This window comes from Sus scrofa, chromosome 13, assembly GCF_000003025.6.
Source record: "Sus scrofa isolate TJ Tabasco breed Duroc chromosome 13, Sscrofa11.1, whole genome shotgun sequence".
NCBI classification, from domain to species: domain Eukaryota; kingdom Metazoa; phylum Chordata; class Mammalia; order Artiodactyla; family Suidae; genus Sus; species Sus scrofa.
This window is the reverse complement of record NC_010455.5, coordinates 82,273,992-82,296,433: the sequence shown is the minus strand read 5'-3', so window position 1 is coordinate 82,296,433 and position 22,442 is coordinate 82,273,992. Positions and strand designations below refer to the sequence as shown.

The window sequence follows — 22,442 nt, the reverse complement described above, 5'->3', positions numbered from 1 at the left end:
ATAAGATGATGTAAATAAATATGTTAAGTATTTACATAATGTTAGGGATTAAGATTTTCAATGTAAGAGAAAGAGGTACAAGTATAAAATCAAAGTTAAATTTAAAATCTTGCATTGCTCAGCCATAAAAAGAATGAAATAATGGATGGACCTAGAAATTATCATACTAAGTGAAGTGAGACAAAGACAAAAATCCTAAGAGATTGCTAATATGCGGAATCTAATAAAAATGATACAAAGGAACTTACAAAACAGAAACAGACTCAAAGACTTTGAAACCAAACTTATGGTTACCAAAGAGGAAACATGGAGTTGTGGGTATAAATTAGGGGTTGGGACTAACATACAAACTACTGTATATAAAATAGATGGGTAACAAGGACCTACTATATAGCAGAGGGAAGTAGATTTTGCAACAAAGAACACTGCTAATATTAGAATGAAGAGGGTTATTTTATATTAATGGGCTCAATTTTATCAAGAGCACATTAAAAAAAAAATCCTAAAAATTAAGTTCCTATATCAGAGCTGAAAAACAAATGAAGCAAAAACTCAGAACCGCAGGGGGAAATGGACAAATCCATAAAAAGCTGGCAATAAAGCAATTAAGAACGAAAGTTTAAATAATACTGTCAACAAAACTGACATAATTAACATTTATTAAAAACAATGTATCCACCAAAAGCAGAAAATGCTCTTTTCAAGTGTACCAAGATAAACTATATTGGGAGGACAAAAAACAAGTCTTGGTAAATTTAAAAGCATTCAGATCATACAAAATATGTTGACAACAGTGGAATTAAATTAGAAATTATCAACAAAAAGATGTTTGGAAAATCCTCAAATATTTGGAAACAAAATAACTTACCTCTAATTAACCCCTGAGTCAAATAATAAAGCAAAAGAAAAATTATGAAGTATTTTGAAATGAATGAAAATGAAAACTCAGTACATCAAAATCTGTGGGATTCAGCTAAAGTAGTACTTAGAAGAAAATTGCTAGCACTAACACCAACATTAAGAAAGAAGATTTCCAATTACTGACTTCAGCCTCAAGAATAAGAAACTTTAAAAAGAAGAGCAAATTAAACCCAAAGTAAACAGAAATAATAAAAGAGAAAATCAGTAAAATAGAAAACTATATATATAATAAAATAAAATCAAAAGCCATTAAAAAAGATCCTTAAAACTGATAAGCTTCTAGATATACTGATTAGGAAAAAAAAGAATGAGGATACAAATTACTAACATTAGAAGTAAGTAACGTGATAGATATTAACGAGATAAAAAGGAATAAATGAACAACTTTAAACAAAGATTTGAACAACTTAGATTAAATGGTCAAATTCTTTGAAAGAGACAAACAACCAAAACTTAAAAAAATTTTTTGGAACAGCTATGTATCTAGTAAAGGAATTGAATTCTTGTTTAAAAACCTTTCCAACAAAAGATAATCAAAAGAAAAACACTCCAGGCCCAGAATGGCTTAACTGGTGAATTCTTATAGTAATCATGTAAAAAATAAATTACATCAATTCTATAAAAACTCTGAAAATCAAAGAGGAGAAAATACTTGCTAATTCATTCAAGGAGGCTATGAATACCCTGATTCCAAAACCACGAACATTACAAGAACCAATATCCTTCATGAATTTAGATGCAAAAAATCTTTAACAAAATTTCAACAAATCAAAGTCAGCAATACATAACAATATTAATACAACATGACCAAGTGGATGTTGACTGAACATTCAAAAATCAATCAACAAAATTCACCATACTGACAGATGAAAACAGAAAAAGCATAGGGTCATTTGAATATTCATCCCTGATAAAAATTCTTAGCAAGTCAGAAACAAAGAGGAACATTTTCAGCCTGATTAAGGGCATCTAACACTCTACTTAATGATAAAAAACCCTACGGTAAAGAGTAAGACAAGGATGTTTGCTCTCACAACTTCTATTCAACGTTGTACTAGAGGTTCTGACCAGAGCAATAAGGCAAGAAACAGAAATAAAAGGTAGCCAGACTGAAAAGGAAGAAGTAAAACTGTCTATTCACAGATGACACAACTGTCTGTTTACAAAATCCAATGGAATCTATTTTTTAAAAGCTAGAACTAATATGTGCATGTAAAAAGGCTGCAGGATCAAAACAATTTTTAAAATTTCTAAATACTAGCAACAACCATATATTCAATTTGTCTCAACTTTTTCTCTCTCCTGAGGTTCTTTTCTTTAGCTCATTTCTCTAACATAAAAATCACTGCCTGGAATTCATGTTACTCTGTGCCTATCTAATTATTCTGTTTGTCTCCAAATTTCTTGACCTCCCTTTCACTCCTTGCCCTACTGAAATTTAGTTTTCTCTACATTTGTCATTCTATGGAAACCTCCTCATTAAGGTCCCCCAAGTGTCAAATGCTATCCATGTACTTCACAGCTCAGCTCTTCTCTTGGATTTTTGGGCTGCAGGCAATATTTCTGACCATTCTCATCTTGAAATCCTCTCCTCTCTTGGTTTCCTTGACCTTCACTCTCCTAACTTCCCTCACATCACCTGTCTCCTTCATGTTTTTCTCACATGTTTTTCTCCCTTTAGTGCTGGATTTGCTCTCAGTCAACTGCTCTCTTTGTGCTACATAACCTCCATTAAGCCTACTTCTATGTATCACATCTATTCTTATGGCCACAACTATCATCAGTCATATATTTCTATATGAGAGGTCACCACAGGATTTAAGATTTTAATATCTAAATGCCTGATGGAAATCCCTACCTAAGATGTTTAAAAGCAGCTAAAACTCAACTCATTACCATCTCTTATTAAAGCAGCTCCTCCTCTAGTATTTTTTTCTTCATTGTACATACCCCCACCACTCAGTAACACAACCTAGAAATCTTGGACCCACTTAAGTGCCTCCTTCTTCCTAGCTTTCTTATCTAATCAATCAGTAAGCTGTAGTGATTCTACTCATTAATATTTCTTCCTCTAGCCTCTTTTCTCTTATCTGCAACTATTGCTCTGGCACAGAATCTATCACCTCTCACTTGGATCACACTAACACCCTTCAAATTCACCTCCCAGTTTCTATACTTACTGCTATGACAAGTCTAATCTTTCTAAAATGCAAATCTGTCCATACTCTATTGTCTAAAATCTTCCAATATTTCCACCAGCCCATGTGTAAGTCTTTTAAAGTTCATGTGATACACAGGGCCTCTAAGGTCTAGCTCCAGCATATTTCACCAATTACTGACCAATCTTTGACTCAAAATTCAAACCAAACTGCTTTTAATTATACACACACACAGACACACAAACACCATGCTGTTTCCTGCTTCCCTATTTTTGCTTATATTATTCTTTCCTTCTGGGGGAAAAAAAAAAACTCACTTCTAGGCTAGCTACTTTCTGTTCATCCTTTAAGAAGACAAATGTTATCTTTTTTCATTTAGTTATTTTAAAGATGTATTTAGTGCCTGTTAAGTGTCAGGTGCTAGGGTCATGAGATGAATAAGACAAACACAGTCCCTGCCTTCATGGAGCTTAGAGTCTATTTGAAGAAAGAAATGACAAGTAATAAACCAAAAATAATAATAATTACAAATAGTGATAAGTGCTATGGAAGAAAAAGAATAGGGTATTCTATTTTGGAATAAGTGATATTTATGTTGAAACTTAAAGGATGAGAATGGACCAGCTGGAAGAAAATGACATAAAGTCATTCTAGGCAAAAGGAAAAGCAGATGTAGATCTCTGAGCTGGCATAGTAATGTCATATTTGAAGAACTGAGAGAAGATCAGCAAGTGTTATGAATAAGAGGAAGACAGCCACAAAATGAAATCAAAGAGGCAGGTAGGGTTGCTAGATCTTATGGGCCATGATAAAAAGCTTGGATTTTATTCTAAATGCACTGCGAAATCACTGTTTGAGCTGGGGACTGACATGATCTAATTTATGTTTCAAAAGACTGACTTGGGCTACTTACAAAGAGAATGGATTGCAAAGTGGAAGACCAGCTAAAAGATTATTGAAATAGTCAAGGTAAGAAATGGTTTGAGGAGTTCCTGTCACTGCGGCTCAGCAGTAACAAACCGAACTAGTATACATGGGGATACGGGTTCAATCCCTGGCCTTGCTCAGTGGGTTAAGGATCCAGCGTTGTTGTGAGCTGTGGTGTAGGTCACAGATGCAGCTCAGATCCCATGATGCTGTGGCTGTGGCATAAGCCGGCAGCTGCAGCTCCAATTTGACCCCCCACCAGCCCAGGGAACTTCCACGTCACAGGTACGGCCCTAAAAAGCAAGAACGAAAGCAAGAAAGTAAGCAAAAAAGAAAGCAAGAGGAGTTCCCGTAATGGCACAGTGGAAACGAATCCGACTAGGAACCATGAGGTTGCAGGTTCTATCCCTGGCCTTGCTCAGTGGGTTAAGGATCCAGCATTGCTGTGAGCTATGGTGTAGGTTGCAGACGCAGCTCGGATCCCACGTTGCTGTGGCTCTGGTGTAGGCCAGCAGCAGCTATAGCTCTAATTCGACCCCTAGTCTGGGAACCTCCATATGCCGCAGAATGGCCCAAGAAAAGGCAAAAAGACAAAGAAAAAAAGAAAACAAGAAATAAATGGTCTGAAATGAGATATCAATAGATACTATTAAAAATTAGAAAATTCAAGAAATACTTTTATAGAACCAGTAAGAATTGGATTCAATGTGTGGGGAGAGAGCGGAGAAAAGATTTGAAATGACTCTCAGACTTTAGGCTTGAGCAATTAGGTAGATGGCAACACCATTTGCTAAGGAATATAAGAAACAACAGTGCAGTTTTAAATGTGTTAAACGTGCAATGTTATTAGATATCAAAGTAGAGGTACCAAAAAGGCAGGTGGACATATGAGAGTGGAGCTCACAGGAAGAAGATCTGGGTTGAATGCACAAGGTGTAGATAATTTTTCTTAACCTTTTATTTTGAAATGATTTCTGACTCTCAAAAAGCAGTGCAAAGAATATATGGAGTTCCTGTATACCCATCACTCAGTATTAAAATTTTGTGAAACCAAAATAGAATTATAGAAACAGGAAACTAATATTGATATGATGTTAGTTAGTAATAATATTAACTAATCTACAAATCTTACTTAAATTTCACTAATATCCTTTCTCTGGTCATGGTGCAGTGTGGGATCTCAAACTGCACTTTTTTTTTTTTTTTTTTTTTTTTTTTGTTTTCTTTTTAGGGCCTCACCCACAGCATATGGAGGTTCCCAGGCTAGGGGTCGAATCAGAACTGTAGCTGCTGGCCTACACCATAGCCACAGCAATGCAGGATCTGAGCTTCCTCTGTGACCTATCACAGCTTATGGCAAGGCCGGATCTTTAACCCACTGAGCAAGGCCAGGTATTGAACCTGCATCCTCATGGATACTAGTCTGGTTTGTTAAGTACTGAGCCATGATGGAAATTCCTTTTTTAAAAAAATTTTTAATTTAAAAGGCTATACCTGCAATACATGGAAATTCCCAGGCCGGAGACTGAATACAAGCCGCAGCTGCAAACTATGCCACAACTGCAGCTATACCAAATCCTTTAACCCTTAGCATGGGGCTGGGAATCAAATGCGTACCATCTGATTCCCAAGCAACCCAAGCTGTTGAATCAGATTTCTAACCCACTGCACCACAGCGGGGACTCCTCGAATTGTATTTAGTTGTCATGTCTTCCTAGTCTCCTCCATCCTAAAATAATTCTTCAGTTTTCCTTCCTTGCCCCATGATCTTACCAGTAGTATTACTGTGCAGAATATTCCTTAAATTGAAATTGTCTGATATTTGCTCATGATTAGATTGAAGTTATGCATCTCTGTGTCCTTCTCAATGCAATTTACCAAGAGGTACTGAATGTGCTAATGACATTAACTTTGATCACTCAGTGAAGGTGGTACTTATCAGACATCTTATGGAGTTAATACCATGAGGCTATGCAAATATGTTATTTGTCATTATATTTATTTAGCATCTATAGATGAAGTGTCCCTGCACTAATGATCACTGTACTGTCTTCTAGTGGTGATTTTGCTATTTCCATCATTTATCCTACATTCATCAATTAGAATTCTACTATAAGGAAAGGTAATCCTTTCTCTTCTGTGTATTTATTTAATTGTTAAATCAGCAGTGGCTCATGGATATTTATTTTATTTTACAGGTTTTAATTCATTATTATCATTATTTATTTTGATGCTCACATTGTCCCAGATTTGGTTATTTGGAGCTCTTTCATATTGACTTCAACATTCTTTCTACATACTCTCATTATTTTTTAAGCAATTCCTTACTTTTTTTACTCCACTGATGCTCCAGAATCATCTTACGTTTTCTCTGCCCCGAACCTGAAATTAGCCACTACTTTACAAAAAAGTCCGGGAGTTTCCACTGTGGTATAACAGGACCAGTAGTGTCTTGGGAGCCCTGAGACACAGGTTTGATCCCTAACCTGCAGAGTGGGTTAGGGTTCTAGCACTGCGGATCGAATCTGATCCCTGGCCCAGGAACTACATATGCTGTGGGATGGCTAAAATGAAAAAAATTTGTCCAGGTTCTTTTTACTGGAATAGCTTGAATACTGTAGCTATTAGTCACATGTGGCTATTTAAATTTTAATTAATTAAAATTAGATAAAATTTAAAATTTATTTAGTTGTTCTAGTCATATTTCAAGTTTTCAACAGGACACACAGTGGCTATCACACTGGACTGTTAAAACAAAGCATTTTCGTCATCACAGAAAAGACTAGTGCACAGGGCTGACTGGAGAATGCTATTTAGAAATCAAGATACGGGTGCTCAGTACACTCATTGCTACTAAGATGACACTGCTTCCAGGCCTTCTCCTTAAACAGTATACACACACACACTTATATCTATTAGACAATGTTACTTTGGGAAGCCTGCCTTGAAAGGAGAGCAGGGAAATGGGGATGGTAGCTTGGGGAGCAGGCCAGAGGTGAGGTCTGTGAAGGTGTGCCTCTTAGAAAGGGAAATCCTAGAACATGTTTATATCCTGGTGAGAACAATCTAAAGAGCAGGTAAAGCCGATGAGACAGAAGAATGGATAACTGAAGGAGCAAAGTCCATGTGTAGCGGAAACAGAATCCAGAGTTCAGATGAAGAATTCACTCCCCAAAAGAGAAGGGGCGCCTCCTCTACTACAACATATAAGGACAAAAACATGGATGGCCATACAGGCTTGCAGATTTAGATTCATGAAGATGTGACCAATTTACAGTCCACAGTGATGGAGAATCTCATAGGTGTATTAGAGAAGCACAGTAAAACTCTAGGGTAGTGGTAACTAACCACATGAGGTTTGTGACCACAAATTTAAAATAAAATCAATCTATGTGATTTCCTCCAGCAATATTCAGGCACACACTGAACACAGAGGAAGAGGTTGAGTTCATTCATATAAAAGGAATATAAATATAAAAGAGATGAAGAGAAGAGCAGGGTAGTTTAGGGAACCTCTAAGAAAATGACTACAGTGACAGATCATGGAAAATAACCTAGAGGGAAATAAAAACAGGAGCAGGTAAGAGTGTGGTAAAGATCAGTGGATCTTATTGAAGTTCAAGAAATGCTGCAGAGGGGAGCTTCCAGGTCTGGAGGATAATAGAAACTGCTGGGATATGAGCCTTTCCACACATTACTCCCCAAAACTGTAAGTTTAGCAAGGAACACAAAGAAAATAATACATAAAATCATGCTTTCAGCATTACTAAAAGACAGAGATTACCACAAACTTCACAATACCCCAAAAGTTGAGAAATCAGCAATAAAGTCCACAAAGCTACTACTGGAACTCTGTTGCTGTGAGTATGGACAGTGAATATGGTCAACAGAAGCTTAGGTGAAAAAGAGAAGGACAAAAAGAATGCAGACCAGCATATGTCCACATATAGACCTGTTTGTGAACATTTATAGCAGTTTTCTTTTAACAGCCTCAAACTGGAAGCAATTCAAATGTCCATCAACTGGTGAATGGATAAACAAATTCCATACAAAGGAATACTATTCGTGAATAAAAAGAAATGATCTGGTCTCCAGTTCAAGGACAAGATAGAGTAGATACCTATCTCCCTCTTCTTCCCATTAAGTATAGCTAAAAACCCTGGATGCTACATATAAAATAAACATAAGAAAATTGAAAGGTTGAAGAAGGCAAGCCAATTAGAGAACTTGGGACCCAGGGAAAAGCGAAGCAGTGAATTCCCTGGGCTTTCTTACACTTTACGTATCTCAGACCGAGTGCTAGAGAAACCACCAACCCAGAAACACCAATGAACATGGACAAAAAATACCCTAAGAAGAGCCAGCTTTCTCATGCCAAAGGAACAGGAACAGGGCAGCTTAGCAAGACAGAAACAATTTTAAGACAGTAACCACCTACTCCAATCAAACACCATGAGAAACACTGTGGCTCTACCCTCAACCCCATTAACAGAGGCCAAAAGTTAAGGGGAAAGCCTGAACTTCTATCTTGGACAAGTTGTAATAACCTCCTTCTTCCCATGGTGTCAGCGGAGACTACATGGGGAGCCTGGATTTCCATCACCACCTAGTAACGATGAGGCAGCCCCCTCTGCATGCCAGAGTGGTGTCAGACAAGGCTGAGTGGGAAGGAAGACTTTCACCACTTTCTAGGGATAACTAACTCCTCCCAACCAGAGTATCAGTGGAGGCCACACTGAACACTGTCCTCCTCATCCCAGCCAGAGTGGTAACAGGAAGGAACGAAGAGGAGCCTGAACTACCACTTTCATTGAGCAGTAACAGGAATTCTTTTCATTCTTCCCCCAGGGAGGTATCAATGCCAGCTGAGTCAAGGACCTGGACTTCTATCTCTGACAGTAATGAATAGGGTCTCTTCTTTCCCCACCAGTGGAGTGTCAGAGAAGCCTGGCTAAAACAGAAGATTTTAATAAGATCCAGAGTCTCATAACATAATACCCAAAATGTCCAGGATAGAACTGAAAACCATTCACTACAGGAAAAAAAAAAATCCATCTCCAACTTAAATGAAAAAAGACAATCAGGAGATGATAACACTGAGATAATATGGATGTTGGACTTATGTAACAAAAAATGTGAAAGCAGCTATTGTAAAAATGATTTAATAAGCAATTATGAACACATCTGAAATAAATGAAAAAACAGAAAGTTTGGGCAAAAAAGTAGTAAGTCTCAAAAAAAAAAAAAAAAAGCTATAAAGAAGAACCAAATGGAAATTTTAGAACAATGTAATAACCAAAATAAAAATAACTCAATTCATGAGCTTATCAGTAGAATGTATACATCAGAGGAAAGAATCAGTGAGCTTGAAGACAGAACAATAGAAATAACCCAATATGAACAACAAAGGGAAAACAGACCGAGATGGAAAAAAAGGGGCAGAGCCTCAGGGATGTGTGGGATAATAACAGACCTAATATTCATGCCACTGGAATCTCAAAAGGAAAAGAGAGAAAATTCACGGGGTACAGAGGATCTCTCTGCACTTTGCAATTTCCTCTAAATCTATGATTATCTCAAAGGTAAAAAAAGAAAAGAAAAAATCAAACTATCAAAGTTCATATCCAGGCTCTACTCTCCCTATATGAACATGGGCTTATTTAACCAATTTTTTGTCATCTGTAAAGCAAGAACGACAGCATCTACCAAGTTATGACAAGAAATATCTAAAAAAGGATGAACTACTGAAATTTTTTTTTTTTTCAGGGACACACCTGTGGCACATGGAGGTTCCCAGGCTAGGGGTCCAATCAGAGCTGTTGCTGCCGGCCTATGCCAGAGCCACAGCAACGCCAGATCTGAGCTGCGTCTGCGACTTACACCACAGCTCATCTCACCACAGCTAGATCCTTAACCCACTGAGCGAGGCCAGGGATTGAACCCACAACCTCATGGTTCCTAGTTTGATTCAGTTTCTCTGCGCCACGACGGGAATTCCTGAAATATTAATATAAGTGAATCTCAAAAAGCATTATACTAAGTAAAAGACACAAGAGATTAAATGTTATACAAATGTGTTCATATGATATTTTGGAAAAGGCAAAAACTATATGGACAGAATTCAGATCATGGTTGCCTAGAGCTGGATATAGGGAGAGAGGAATGAATGCATCTCTAAGTAAGGCCTTTTGGTATAGTGCTGACTTTTGAAGTCATCCTGATATGATACATATTCGAAAAATAAAAGCAAACCAACAGGAATGGGGGAAAACAACATTAAACTAAAGGCAACATGCCAAATCAATCCAACTAACTATTTCAAATGTACAACACTACAAGATTAGCCTCTGGGTGATAAAAAATAAGTCGGGAGCAAAAGAGGAAAAAAGGAATTCAAAGCAGGTGAGAATCAATACTGGTAATGTCAAGGCACACATTTAGTTTTAGCCCCAACCTCCCTTATGCTCTGCTGTATTGCATCTATCAGAGTTTCCAGAAGCCCTCTACTAGGAAGCCTTTCCAACTCCTTCCTGCTAGGGAGTTGGACACATTTATCTGTGATTCTAGAACAACAAAATATCCATCATTTAACACATGTGGTTAATGACTTAATGACATATGTAACCTGGGTAGGCTAGATGTGAGAAAATAAAATGGAAATCAACTTAATAAAGGAATGGCATAGCAGAGTTCATTTCTTATGTATTTAAAATAAGGAGCTGGCTTAAGATTCAAAAAATACAAAATAGAGAATTATTTCTAGCTGATTTTGATAAAAGGAATATGCTTACTGTACAACAAGCTGCTGGCACACAGTTCCATTTTCTGTTATAAGTTCATTCAGTTTTAATTCAAGGTGAACTTTACCCTATAACCAAAAAAGAACACAATATGAGAATCTATTTTACTGACAAAATATTAATTAAAGGTATGTACTTTTTCAAATGACAGCCATAATATTTAGTTATCCACTAACTAAATAGTAGTAATCCTTAGCACATGGCTTTGTTCACATTAAGTACTTGTTAAATGACTACTAATCAAAAATGTAGATCAAAATCTGAAAAATAAGCAGTCAACTGCCTATATCAAACATCATATTCAAATCTAGAATGTTTTGCCCTGTTCAACAAATATTTATTTATCTCAATTATCATGGAGTGAAAAGAAAGACAATACTTATGTTTTAGGAAAGTCTGAATTCAGCAAATTACAAGATGTAGAATGCTTTTTCCAGAAAAGATAATCAATAAGTATAGAGGCAGTATCATTGAAAGACAGAGAAATCATATAATTCTGAAACAATAAAACTAAAACTAAGTTGAATCTAGTAAGATTCTATTTGTCAACACTTTTTTCAAATAATGCAAGAGTTATGGAATATCTGTTACATTCTAAGAGGCACTGTGGGAATGGGTAGGAATCCACAGAAGTACAAAACACAGACAGTCACTGCTTATAAGAACTTGCAGGAATTCCCTGGTGGCTCAGCAAGTTAAGGATCCAGCCCTGTCACCAGTGTGGTTCAGGTCATTGCTGAGACGTGGATTTTCATCCCTGGCCTGGGAACTTCTGCATGCCATGGGCAGCACAGCCAAAAAAACAAAACAAAACAAAAAGGAACTTGTAATCTAGTTGAGGAGACAATACACTATACAGCCAAGAGCAATGATGGGAAAATGGGATACTAAAAATGAAAATAAAGGAGTATTTTCTTAAACAGGCATTAATAAATGATTTTTTCAAAAATTCAGTAGTGTAAGTTTAAAGCAAACTATCAATTTCTTTTTTTCTTTCTTTCTTTTTTTTTTTTCCCCCTCTTTTTAAGGCCCCACTTGTGGCATATGGAAGTTCCCAGGCTAGGGGTCAAATAAAAGCTGCAGCTGCCGACCTACGCCACAGCCACAGCAATGTGAGATCCAAGCCACATCTGAGACCTATACCACAGCTCACGACAACACCAGATCCTTCATCCACTGAGCAAGGCCAGGAGTTGAACCCACATCTTCACAGATACTAGTTGGATTCATTACTCCTGAGCCAGAATGGGAACTCCTCAAACTATCAACTTCTCAAGAAACAAAGGGTTAGGAACAATACGTTCTAGAGCTTGATATTTCTAACCTGCCACTGGTGATAAGCAATCCTAAACTGGTTAAGAATCAATGCTGGATTATCTTCACCCAGCTGACAAGACAAATTCCCATATTGCCAAGTGGAGATTTCAGGGGTATGATGTCTAGGGACTAACAACTTAAGTAATTCAGAGGTAGGAAATTCATTAGCGGTAGGAAAGTTTATTATCTAGTCACCATTGCTCTTTGGAAGAATCCCTTTTAGACATACAGAGAAATCTAACCTCAATCAGCCTAATTTTAAGCAGGAATTTTATACAAGAGTGATGCTGAGGTCCACTAACTACAAAGTTAAAGGTTAGAGAGATGAGCAATAAACATGGATGGATCACAACACAGAAGTCTGCACGAGAAAGCTAAGCTCTAAAAAGCAAAGGCATCAGTTGTCATAAAATTAGCAGTTAGGTGGAACTGGAACTATATCTAGCAAACCTTCCACTAAAGATCTAGGCACGAATATTTTATTTAGTCATATACAATTTAAAAAATAGGTTTTTCATTAGTGAGCATTTAATATTCCCAGCCCCTTGCATTCTCAAGAGTGATCCTGAGAAGGTCCATGATATGTAGTAATTTATAATATTGCTCAACTGTAATTCTGAATCCATGATTGCTGTCACACCAGCACCTGCATCACTTGACTAGTTAGTGAGCCTAGCCAACTGCACCAACATTTACATCTCAAAGCAGTTATGTATGTATTTTATGGTAGAAACTGTATGTTAACAGGTACTCCCAAATGCTTCTCAAGGGATGCCTAGGCTCTACTCTACTTTTATTTATTTGTTTGTTTTTATGGCTGCACCCACGACTTATGGAAGTTCCTGGGCCAGGGACTGAATCTGAGCCAGAGTTACTACCTACACTGCGGCAGAGTGGATGGATCCTTTAACTCACCACGCTGGGTCAGGAAGTGAACCCACACCTCCTGCTGCAGTCAGATTCTTAGCCCACTGAGCTATAGTACGAACTCCTACTCTACTTTTAAAATGATAAAAAGACTGTTACTATAGAGTAGAAAAAAAGTATAATTTTATTCACAACTAAAAATGATAGCACATACCAAGAAAAGACTAGAAATAAAAAAATATTTAATGGGGTTCTACCAGGAATCATTATCATTGAGTCAGAACCTACTGAGTATGCTCATCACTCCCACTGGTAGTTAAACTGAACATTCCTTTGGTGTTACTCCACAGTAATATAATTATGTTTTAAACTGGTCAAGAAAAGAGTAGGGACAGAACAAGCAGACACAAGACACATGCCATTAGGGTGGAACATTAAAATTAAAAAGCATTATGAATTAAATTAAGGAAACTATAATTTCTAAACTATAAATGCTACTTCATTATATGCTTTACCATAGAAATATGTACCTGATACTTAGTAAAAGAAACAAGTCACAAAATAGGGTGTGTAATACAATGCGAATTTGTAAAAAGAAAACACACTCTATTTATTACTACGTAAGATTACTACAAGGCCATCTACCAAAACACTGATATGACATTATCTTCAGTTGGTAGGATTTAAAAATGTTTTCTTTTTGTTCATCTAGATTTTTTAAGTTTCTACTACCAATGCATTTTGCTTTTTAGTAAATAAAAATAAGCAAACATTTTTTAAATTACTTAAAGCTACTTTTTAATTTTAGAAATGCCAATTTGTAAACATTTTAGAAAAATTATGTAGTATTCCTTACTATAGTCACACTTACTTATTTATGTAAGTAAAAGTTTAGTTTTACTTACATCTGTCGCATTTTATAAATTTAGACTGTAGCAAAACTTGTTTATTGGGAGAGGGGAGAGAAGAATATTTATGAGTTCAGCAAAACATTTCCTAGTTTCCCCTGAACCCAGGGAAAGTGGCTAAGGATAGCCATAGATACAGTTCTGGCCAATGAGATGCAAACAGAAATTGATGGTAGGGCATCCAAAGAAGCTTGTTGAAAGGAATTCCCTAAATTCAGCAGTGGCCTGAGAGGCTAAGAAGCTTCCTCAAAACCTTCTAGAGTCTTGTGCAGGGCATGATAAAAATGGAAATCCAGGCCACCAAGATAGAGTGGCCCTAGTAACACCCAGGCTTTCTGCTGGAAACTTTAAAGGCCTATGCCTGGGTAGTAAGGGTTAACAGATAGACCAGCCTTTACAAACACTGAAATCTAGTCTGGAATCAGCCAAATTCCTAATTGGATTAAAGTGATCTGCCTTTAACCTAACCACAAAATAAATCTTTTCTGGAGGAAGAAAAAAAGTACATTCCAGAACTTTAAATTATCCATAAAATATATTTCAATGTCCAACACACCATCAAAACTTACAAAGTATGTCATAAGACCAAAAAACAAAACAAAACGAAACAAGAAACAAAAAACCTCCCCCAAAACAAAAACTGACAAAGAGCAGCAGATTCATAGGAGATGCACATGTTGGAGTTAACTGACAAGAGATTTTTTTTGGGGGGGGGGGGGGACAGAAAACAAAATGAGAAACTTATACCTCGAAACTATAAAATATGCCAAATGTAAAAATTAGAATCAAGCAATAAAATAACCAAAACGAACATGTATTTAACAGCAGATCTGCCACAGCTGAAAAAGGATTGGTGAAAATGGAGATACATGAGTCAGAGAAGGAGCGAGTATAAAAGACATATGAGACATGGTAAAAGGTTCTATTATTTATGTAAGTGAAGTCCCAGAAAAGAGGAGAAAAGAAAGAACAAGGTGAGGGAAAAGATGAAGAGATAACTGTCTGGAATTTTCTTCAACTGAAGAAAGACATCAATGCACCTTAATGAATCGCCCTTAGGGACACCCACGTAGGATGAATATAAAGAAAACCACACAGCAAAACTGCTGAAAACAGAAAATAAAGAGAAAATCCTAAAGGCAACTAGGAAAAACAAAACAAACAAACAAAAAAAAAACAGACATTACTTACAAAGAAGTAACTGTAAGATGCTGATAAGGCATTATAATTTATGATAAAACAGCAAGGTAATCATGTTGGTCTACAACAGCTTTTTTATTACCCAACCTCCTAAGGAAGGTTCAGTAACAAAATAGTGTACCATTTATAAACATAAAGAAATAATGGAAGATCTGAAACTAATATTCTATACTTTATTTGAAAATAAACCAAATTCTTGGAGGACATTATTCTATATATATTTCATAGCATTAATTAGGTTGATATACACAATTATATCACATTAATTTATACTGGCAGGATATTTAGAAACTTATATTACTCTGGTACTGTCTGAAGGTTTATATGCTAACTTTATTTCAGTTAACTTTTATAAAAATTCACATAGAAAAATATGTGATTAATTTTCTAGTATGTATATTCTTGGTACCACATAGAAGACTAACACATCAATTTCTGCATACAGTTTGGGAAATTCAAGTGAATATAGGTATTTGGGCAAAACATAATGCATGTACTTAAAAACTTCATGAGTCTATTTTTTTTTTTAGTTTTTATCACAGAACATTAAATTTTAACAACCATTCCACATAGAAGAACTCAGTATATTTCAAATGTTGAAAATTTGTCCTCATATGTAGGAAATTTCTAGATTTCTGACAGATTTTTTAAATACAATAATTAACTCTAAATTACTTTGGACACAACTGCCTATCAGATGAAAAAATAAAGGTTTTACTTAATATCTCCTATTTATGGATGGATTTGTTCTTTCAAGAAGTATTTATTGTGATCTAGAATGGCTCATTCCTTTATTATTTCCTGTGTGTGTGTGTGTGTGTGTGTGTCTTTTCGTCTTTTTAGGGCTACACCCGTGGCATTTAGAGATTCCCAAGCTAGGGGTCTAAACAGAGCTACAGCTGCTGGCCTCTGCCAGAGCCAGAGCAACGCGGGATCCAAGCTGTGTCTGTGACCTACACCACAGCTCACAGCAACGCCAGATCCTTAATCCACTGAGCGAGGCCAGGGATTGAACCTGCAACCTCATGGTTACTAGTAGGATTCGTTAACCACTAAGCCACAACAGAAACTTCCCTTTATTATTTCATATTTACAAATTTACAAATGACGTTTTTAAAATCAAACTGTAACCTTCACACTCATTATGTCTTCACTGGGCATGTAAAAAAACACCCTTACTTATGTATTATTAGCTATAATCACTGCATTTTTTAATGGTTGTTTTAAATAGGTAGGGCAGAGGCCATATTACCCCCCCCCAATAAAAAATACTTATAGGAGTTCCTGCAGTGGCACAATGGGTTAAGAATTCGACTGCATAGACTCAGGTTGCTGCTGAGGCAGAGGTATGATCCCCAGTCCAGCACAGAGGGTAAAAGGATCTGATGTTGCCACAGCTGCTGTGTAGGTAGCTGCTGCAGCTCAGAGTCAGTCCCTGGCCTGAGAACTTCCATATGCCACAGGTGCAGGCATTTAAAAAAAAAAAAATTATAAAACAATTGATAACTTATGGCATGATCCAGAAATTTAAGATACTCTTGTTGGTAAAGAGCTATTAACTAAGTAATTACATCAAAAGAATGTGATTGATGGTGCATCTGGATTTACTACTTGTACAAGTTGTGTGAGACAAACACCCTTAATTAATTAGAGCACCAACTTCTCCATACGAGAGATTTGGTTTAATCACTCTTTTGTAAAGGCATGCTTTTTATTGTTGCACCTAAAAAATAAAGTCTGCTATGAGTTCCAGGACCAAATAGCTAAAAGCATGGCTGCAGATCACCTAAGCCAAAAAATTTATAGGAAGGGGCACCAACACAACCCATATTAACTTCACTTACATAGCAAATAAAATGGAGAAAAAATACCAAGTGAAGTAGGATGATAACCAGGAGCAGAAACTAAAGAAGAGAATGCTTCAAAAAAGAGGGAGTGGTCACTAATATCAAAGCCGCTGAGAGATCATGCAAGGAGGACTAAAAAATGTCCACTAGATTTAGGAACATGGTATTGCAGTACATTAGCGAGAGCTGTCTGTGCTCCCCCTCCAACCCACTGTGGGATTTGAAGGCGGATTAGAGTGGGTTGAGAAGAGAATAGTTCAAACCACACTGCAAAACAAAGAAAAAAAAGAAGAAAAACAAAAGTGTAGAAAAATGCACTCATGAAATACTATCGTCTTGAATGTTTAAAAAGAAAACTAAAAATAATTAACAGTAACAGCAACAAAAAAGCATCTGGGAAACAATTCAAGGTAAGAAGTTACTCTCTGTAACAATTTTTGAACTATTTTGGTATAAACCCCATCTTACTACTACTACGGAATCTTTTCATTTGAGGGCTAAATTATGTTTCTGCACGTTACTTGCCTAGAACTTCAGAACTGAAGGGAATCCTACATGCTAAAATTCTTGTGTCACAGTTGAAAATCTTCAGACAATAACAGGCTAGCAACACTTTTGGGTCCAAATGCCAATTAGAGCTGGGAAATCAAACATCTTACCCTCTGAAGTAGGGATACCAATCGTTTCCTCTACCCAAACCCCTTTCTTAGGGGGAATGCCTACACAAAGCCCCAGAACTTTACTACTCAATCATATCAAAGTAGACTTAAGTGGGCATGTGACCCAAGTTTGGCCAAATTTTCTCTCTAAAATGTGGCAAAGAAGTGAGTAGACCTTAGAGGCTGAGGGGGTCTTATGGTCCAGTAGGCTCAAAGACTCATGTGGCATTTTTTTTTTGGCTGTCAACAAGAGAGTAGATTTATAGAGAGAAGCAGAGGGAGACATGTAGTCTCATCAGACACACGAAAAGAATACAATGGCATCTCATCATTAAACAATGTCTTTTTCTTTTCCTTTCTTTCTGCAAAGTGAAATTATTAAAATTAGAGGGAAAGAGAAAATATTAACTATTCATTTTACAGAATAAAAGGGAAATAAAAAAATTATTTAAACAGTGAGCATTTATACTCAATGAGCACGTAAGTAGGCAGAAATGAATGAATGGGTCTCAGTTTCTATGTGCCTCCTGCACTCCTGCAGTATCTACTGCCCTACTGAATAGAAGTATGTATACATACACACACACATATATTTTTTTGGTCTTTTTAGAGCCGCACTTGAGGCATATGGACATTCCCAGGCAACACCAGATCTGAGCCATGTCTGCAACCTACACCACAGCTCACGGCAACACCAGATCCTTAATCCACTGATGCAAGGCCAGGGACTGAACCTGCATCCTCATGGATGGTAGTCAGATTCATTTCCACTGAGCCATGGCAAGAACTCCTGAAAGTCTAAAGACACAGTGTATGTGTTTTTCATTCACCATGGCACCAAATGCAAGCCAGCTATTTTATGTAGTGGTCAAGCAAAACCAAACAAACCACCTAATATTTTAGTGTACTTTTAAAAAATTATTTTGACTATGTGAACTATTATCTAGTCTATTATAGTAAGAACCTGACCTCCACTTAAGATGCAGCTTTGCCATAAATGCCTGACAACTTTCTCACTCTCACTGCCCAGAATGAAGCTCCTGTAATTATACTCCAACAAACTACCTGGGAACTTTCTAATGTTCCTCTCTTTTTCTTCGAGTTAATCTGGGTATGTTTCTGTGTCTTATACTCAAGATGTTTCCTAAGTGATTCTCCTAATAATTGATGTTGAAGCCTTTTTATGACCAACAGTGCAGAATAGTGAAAGGCAGTATAGTATGGTGGTTAGGAGTTGTAGAATCAGACAAGCTCTCAACATTTAAGAGTTTATCATTTAACAGTCTTGTGACTTTGCCTATGTCATTTAACCAACAAATGCAGAAACCCATTTTCTACATTTGTACCTACATCTCATAACGCTAATCTGAACATTAAGTGAGATAATGTATATTAAGTACTTAGTACTGTGCTTGGTATATACTGTTATAATTACTCAAAGTAATTACTAGATTAAATTCCTGCTGAACTCAATCTCAGAGCTTTCTCCTATTGCTCCATCAATTGCTCTTATTTCCATGATATTTTGTAAAGTTTTATAAAACTTATGCAACTAATTTATTAACAAAGCAGGATTTGTATGAATCAGACTGCTTTTCTATCTTTTTTTAAACTCATAAGGTTAATATAATATTTCAAGATCAGTTTTGTGGCCAAACAACAATATTCCCAATGGTACCATATTAATGTGAAAAGTATGCACCCCACCCACCCTCTAAAGTACTCTTCCTTCTAAAATTTATTTTAAAATAGTAATGGATTTTACAAGTTAAGTATAATTTTCTTTTTTTTTTTTTTTTTTTTTTTTTTTTTTTTTTTTGCTTTTTAGGGCTGCACTTGTGGCATATGGAGGTTCCCAGGCTAGGGGTCGAATCAGAGCTACAACTGCCGGCCACAGCTACAGCTACAGCAACGCGGAATGGAGCTGCATCTGTGACCTACACCACAGCTCATGGCAATGATGGATCCTTAACCCACTGAGCGAGGTCAGGGATCGAACCGACATCCTCATGAATACTAGTCAGATTCATTTCTGTTGCATCACAAGAGGAATTCCCAAAAGTCAAGTATAATTTAAGACAAAAGTAACTGTAAAGGTTAGTAATTCATGGTCATGAAAATAACTTGCAGCAAATAAAAACTATTATCATAACTAACAGTTAAATGCTGTTTATGGATTTTCATGTTTCAGACATAAGTTTCACAAATACCATCAAATAAAAAACCTGTTACCCAGTACTGATCTCCAATAATTACATAAAGAGTATTCTAGGAGTTCCCTGGTAGCCTCATGGGTTAAGGACCTGATGTTGTCACTGTTGTGGTCTGGGTTTGATTCCCAGACTGGGAACTTCCACATGTCATGGACATGGCAAAAAAAAAAAAAAAAAGAGTATGGCAATTTCTACCTTTGGAAACCAAGTCCCTTAAATCCTTTAGCAAATTACACTGGCCATAAGAAAAAGAATGGACTTTAATAAACTACATCTTCGAATCCTCAAATTTCACTTTAGACAAAATTCTCAAAGCCTTTTCTTATCTTCCTTTTTTATTACAACTATTAAAAAGAAAAACTAGCACTTCAAACTTTGTCTACATTTTGGCAAAAGCATATTAGGGAAATACAAACCTGAGTGCCTGGTGGTAAACAGTACAGCTATTAAAAGCTTTAAAAATACTCTTGAAGGTATTTCTCTTTATTTACACAATCGTCTGAGTCAACATCGCAACTTTCATTCCCATTTTATAGAAATAAAATTTAAGGTTAGAAAAATAACTACATATGAAAATTAGGACCTAAATTTTTAGATTTCTAGTTTAAAATCTTTTCCACTTCATCACATTATCTCTCACCTCGATCATTCACCATACAGTATAACTGAGATAGGAATAAGAGTTATCATCAAAAGGAAAGAAAAGAACATTAAAATGGGGTAGAGTGAAAAAAAAGGATGTTTCAATTATATTTTGTACTTAAAAGAAGGGGTTTTTGCAAACAAATAATTTTTTGAGAATTTAATCAAACAGAATGCTTGAGAGATTATGAGGAAATAGAAACACAGGCACTTTATTTGCAAATATCTGTGGGTGGGTGTGCAGTGCTTTTTTCTTGTCTTAAACGTCTGTTTGAGTAACAGTGGCAAATTATAACTTCTTTTAGAGAAGAAGAATTCTGCTTGCAGTTATGCCCTCGGGAAATGGTTTCACAATCCTTACCATATTATATAAATAAATAGAGTTACAAAAAAAGGATTCCTTTTAGATAGAAATAACAATTTCTAAGAGCAACTCAGACTTTTCAGAATCAAGTTAGCTACTCGCACACAGATTCGTTAAGACTTCTTATTCTGGCAAATGGAAAGAAGAGCTTTAAGCAAGAGTAATGATACCCTTTCAAATAAAAACAAAGGTGAACAACAGGAAGGGTGGGTGGGTATAGGAATGAAGGCTCTGCATGGTGGGCTCAAGCATGGCTGGAACAAATAACATCTTCCCAAGTTTAGTTTATTAGAGGGTAAAGAGAGCATCCTTGTCAGAGCAGACGAAATCATAGACTTCTAAGGCTCCTCCTTAAAGTCAGAGTTAAAAAGCATATTTTTTCCCTTAAAATTTTTCCCCATCTTAAAAAAATGAGTAATTTACTACTGCGACTCAAACAAAAGAACTAAGGCAGGGGAAAAAAAATGTCTTTCAAATACACACAGGTGCACATACACGTGCATTCTTCTTTTTTTTTTTTTTTTAACTCTTGATCACAGAGTCTTTATTTTATTTTATTTTTATGGCTGCACCTGCAGCATATGGAAGTTCCCAGGCCAGGGACTGAATCTACACCTCCACAGTGACCTGAGCTATTGCAGTCAGATTCTTAACCCACTGCACCACAGTGGGAACTCCATGGAGTCTTTATATTTATGTTATGTTATTTTTGGCCATGCCCGTGGCATGCAAAAGTTCCCAGGCCAGGGATGAAACCCACACCACAGCAGTGAAAACACCAGATTCTTTACCCACTGAGTCACCAGGGAACTCCACACATGCATTATTCTTGATTTCACGTGGTAAGGCATTTCCTTCCAGACATACATATATGTCTATATCTATATCTGTATAGATATAGCCAGATCTATATCTACATCTATAAATATATCATCTAGAGGTCTATAATACTCGGTGTCAGAATTTAAAATAAGCTATGATAAGCTCTCCCTATAGTAACTTGTATAATCAATTCATTTTTCACTCATTTTCTGTGTGTGATAATCTCTTCCACCACTTAGGCCTTAATATTTACCTGAACTTCTGAATTGGAATCAACAGGCTGTAGTGAAAACCAAGTTTCTTTACCACTGTGGTTACACAGGTCTTCTTTTTTGATGGCTACTTTTCCTATAAGAAATAAGTAAAATAATATGAGGAAACATACTCTGCATAATCATTAGCACTGTTACATATAATACTTTCTAGAAAACATTTTAATAAGATTATTTGTATCTGTGAATATTAAAAAATCAGTTTTTATAAAGCATTTTTCCATATCTCAAAGAATGAAAAAGTGCTTCATTTCCCTACACCCCTTGGCAGACCCTTCTCTGGGCCATTGTGAATCAGGACATTAGACCAAAACTCAGTTGTATTTACATGCAACTGTGTTTTTAGTACTTACTCAGGTTCATGTTTTCACCCAGAGTACATTCAGTATGAAAAGCAATGTACAATGATAGTATAAACTAGTCCTCCCAATTCTTTAATGCTCCATGAATAAACCATATGTTCCATGTGAGCAGACATATCTGCATTTAATCAGAATTTTATAAGCTCCAATTAACAGAAAATA

At 36.3% G+C, this 22,442-nt stretch overlaps 1 protein-coding gene across 4 annotated transcripts in view; it reads right to left on the bottom strand.

Annotated features, from left to right (window-relative positions):
* RASA2 (RAS p21 protein activator 2) overlaps window positions 1-22,442 on the bottom strand; it is a 122,622-nt gene that overhangs the window by 56,326 nt on the left and 43,854 nt on the right. For all 4 annotated transcript variants that reach the window (XM_021069545.1, XM_021069542.1, XM_021069544.1 and 1 more), the window contains exons 4-5: window positions 21,900-21,994; window positions 10,799-10,875 (exon numbers count right to left, since the gene is read on the bottom strand). In XM_021069545.1, coding sequence (XP_020925204.1) covers window positions 10,799-10,875; window positions 21,900-21,994 — 172 coding nt within the window. The remainder of the gene's footprint in view (window positions 1-10,798; window positions 10,876-21,899; window positions 21,995-22,442) is intronic.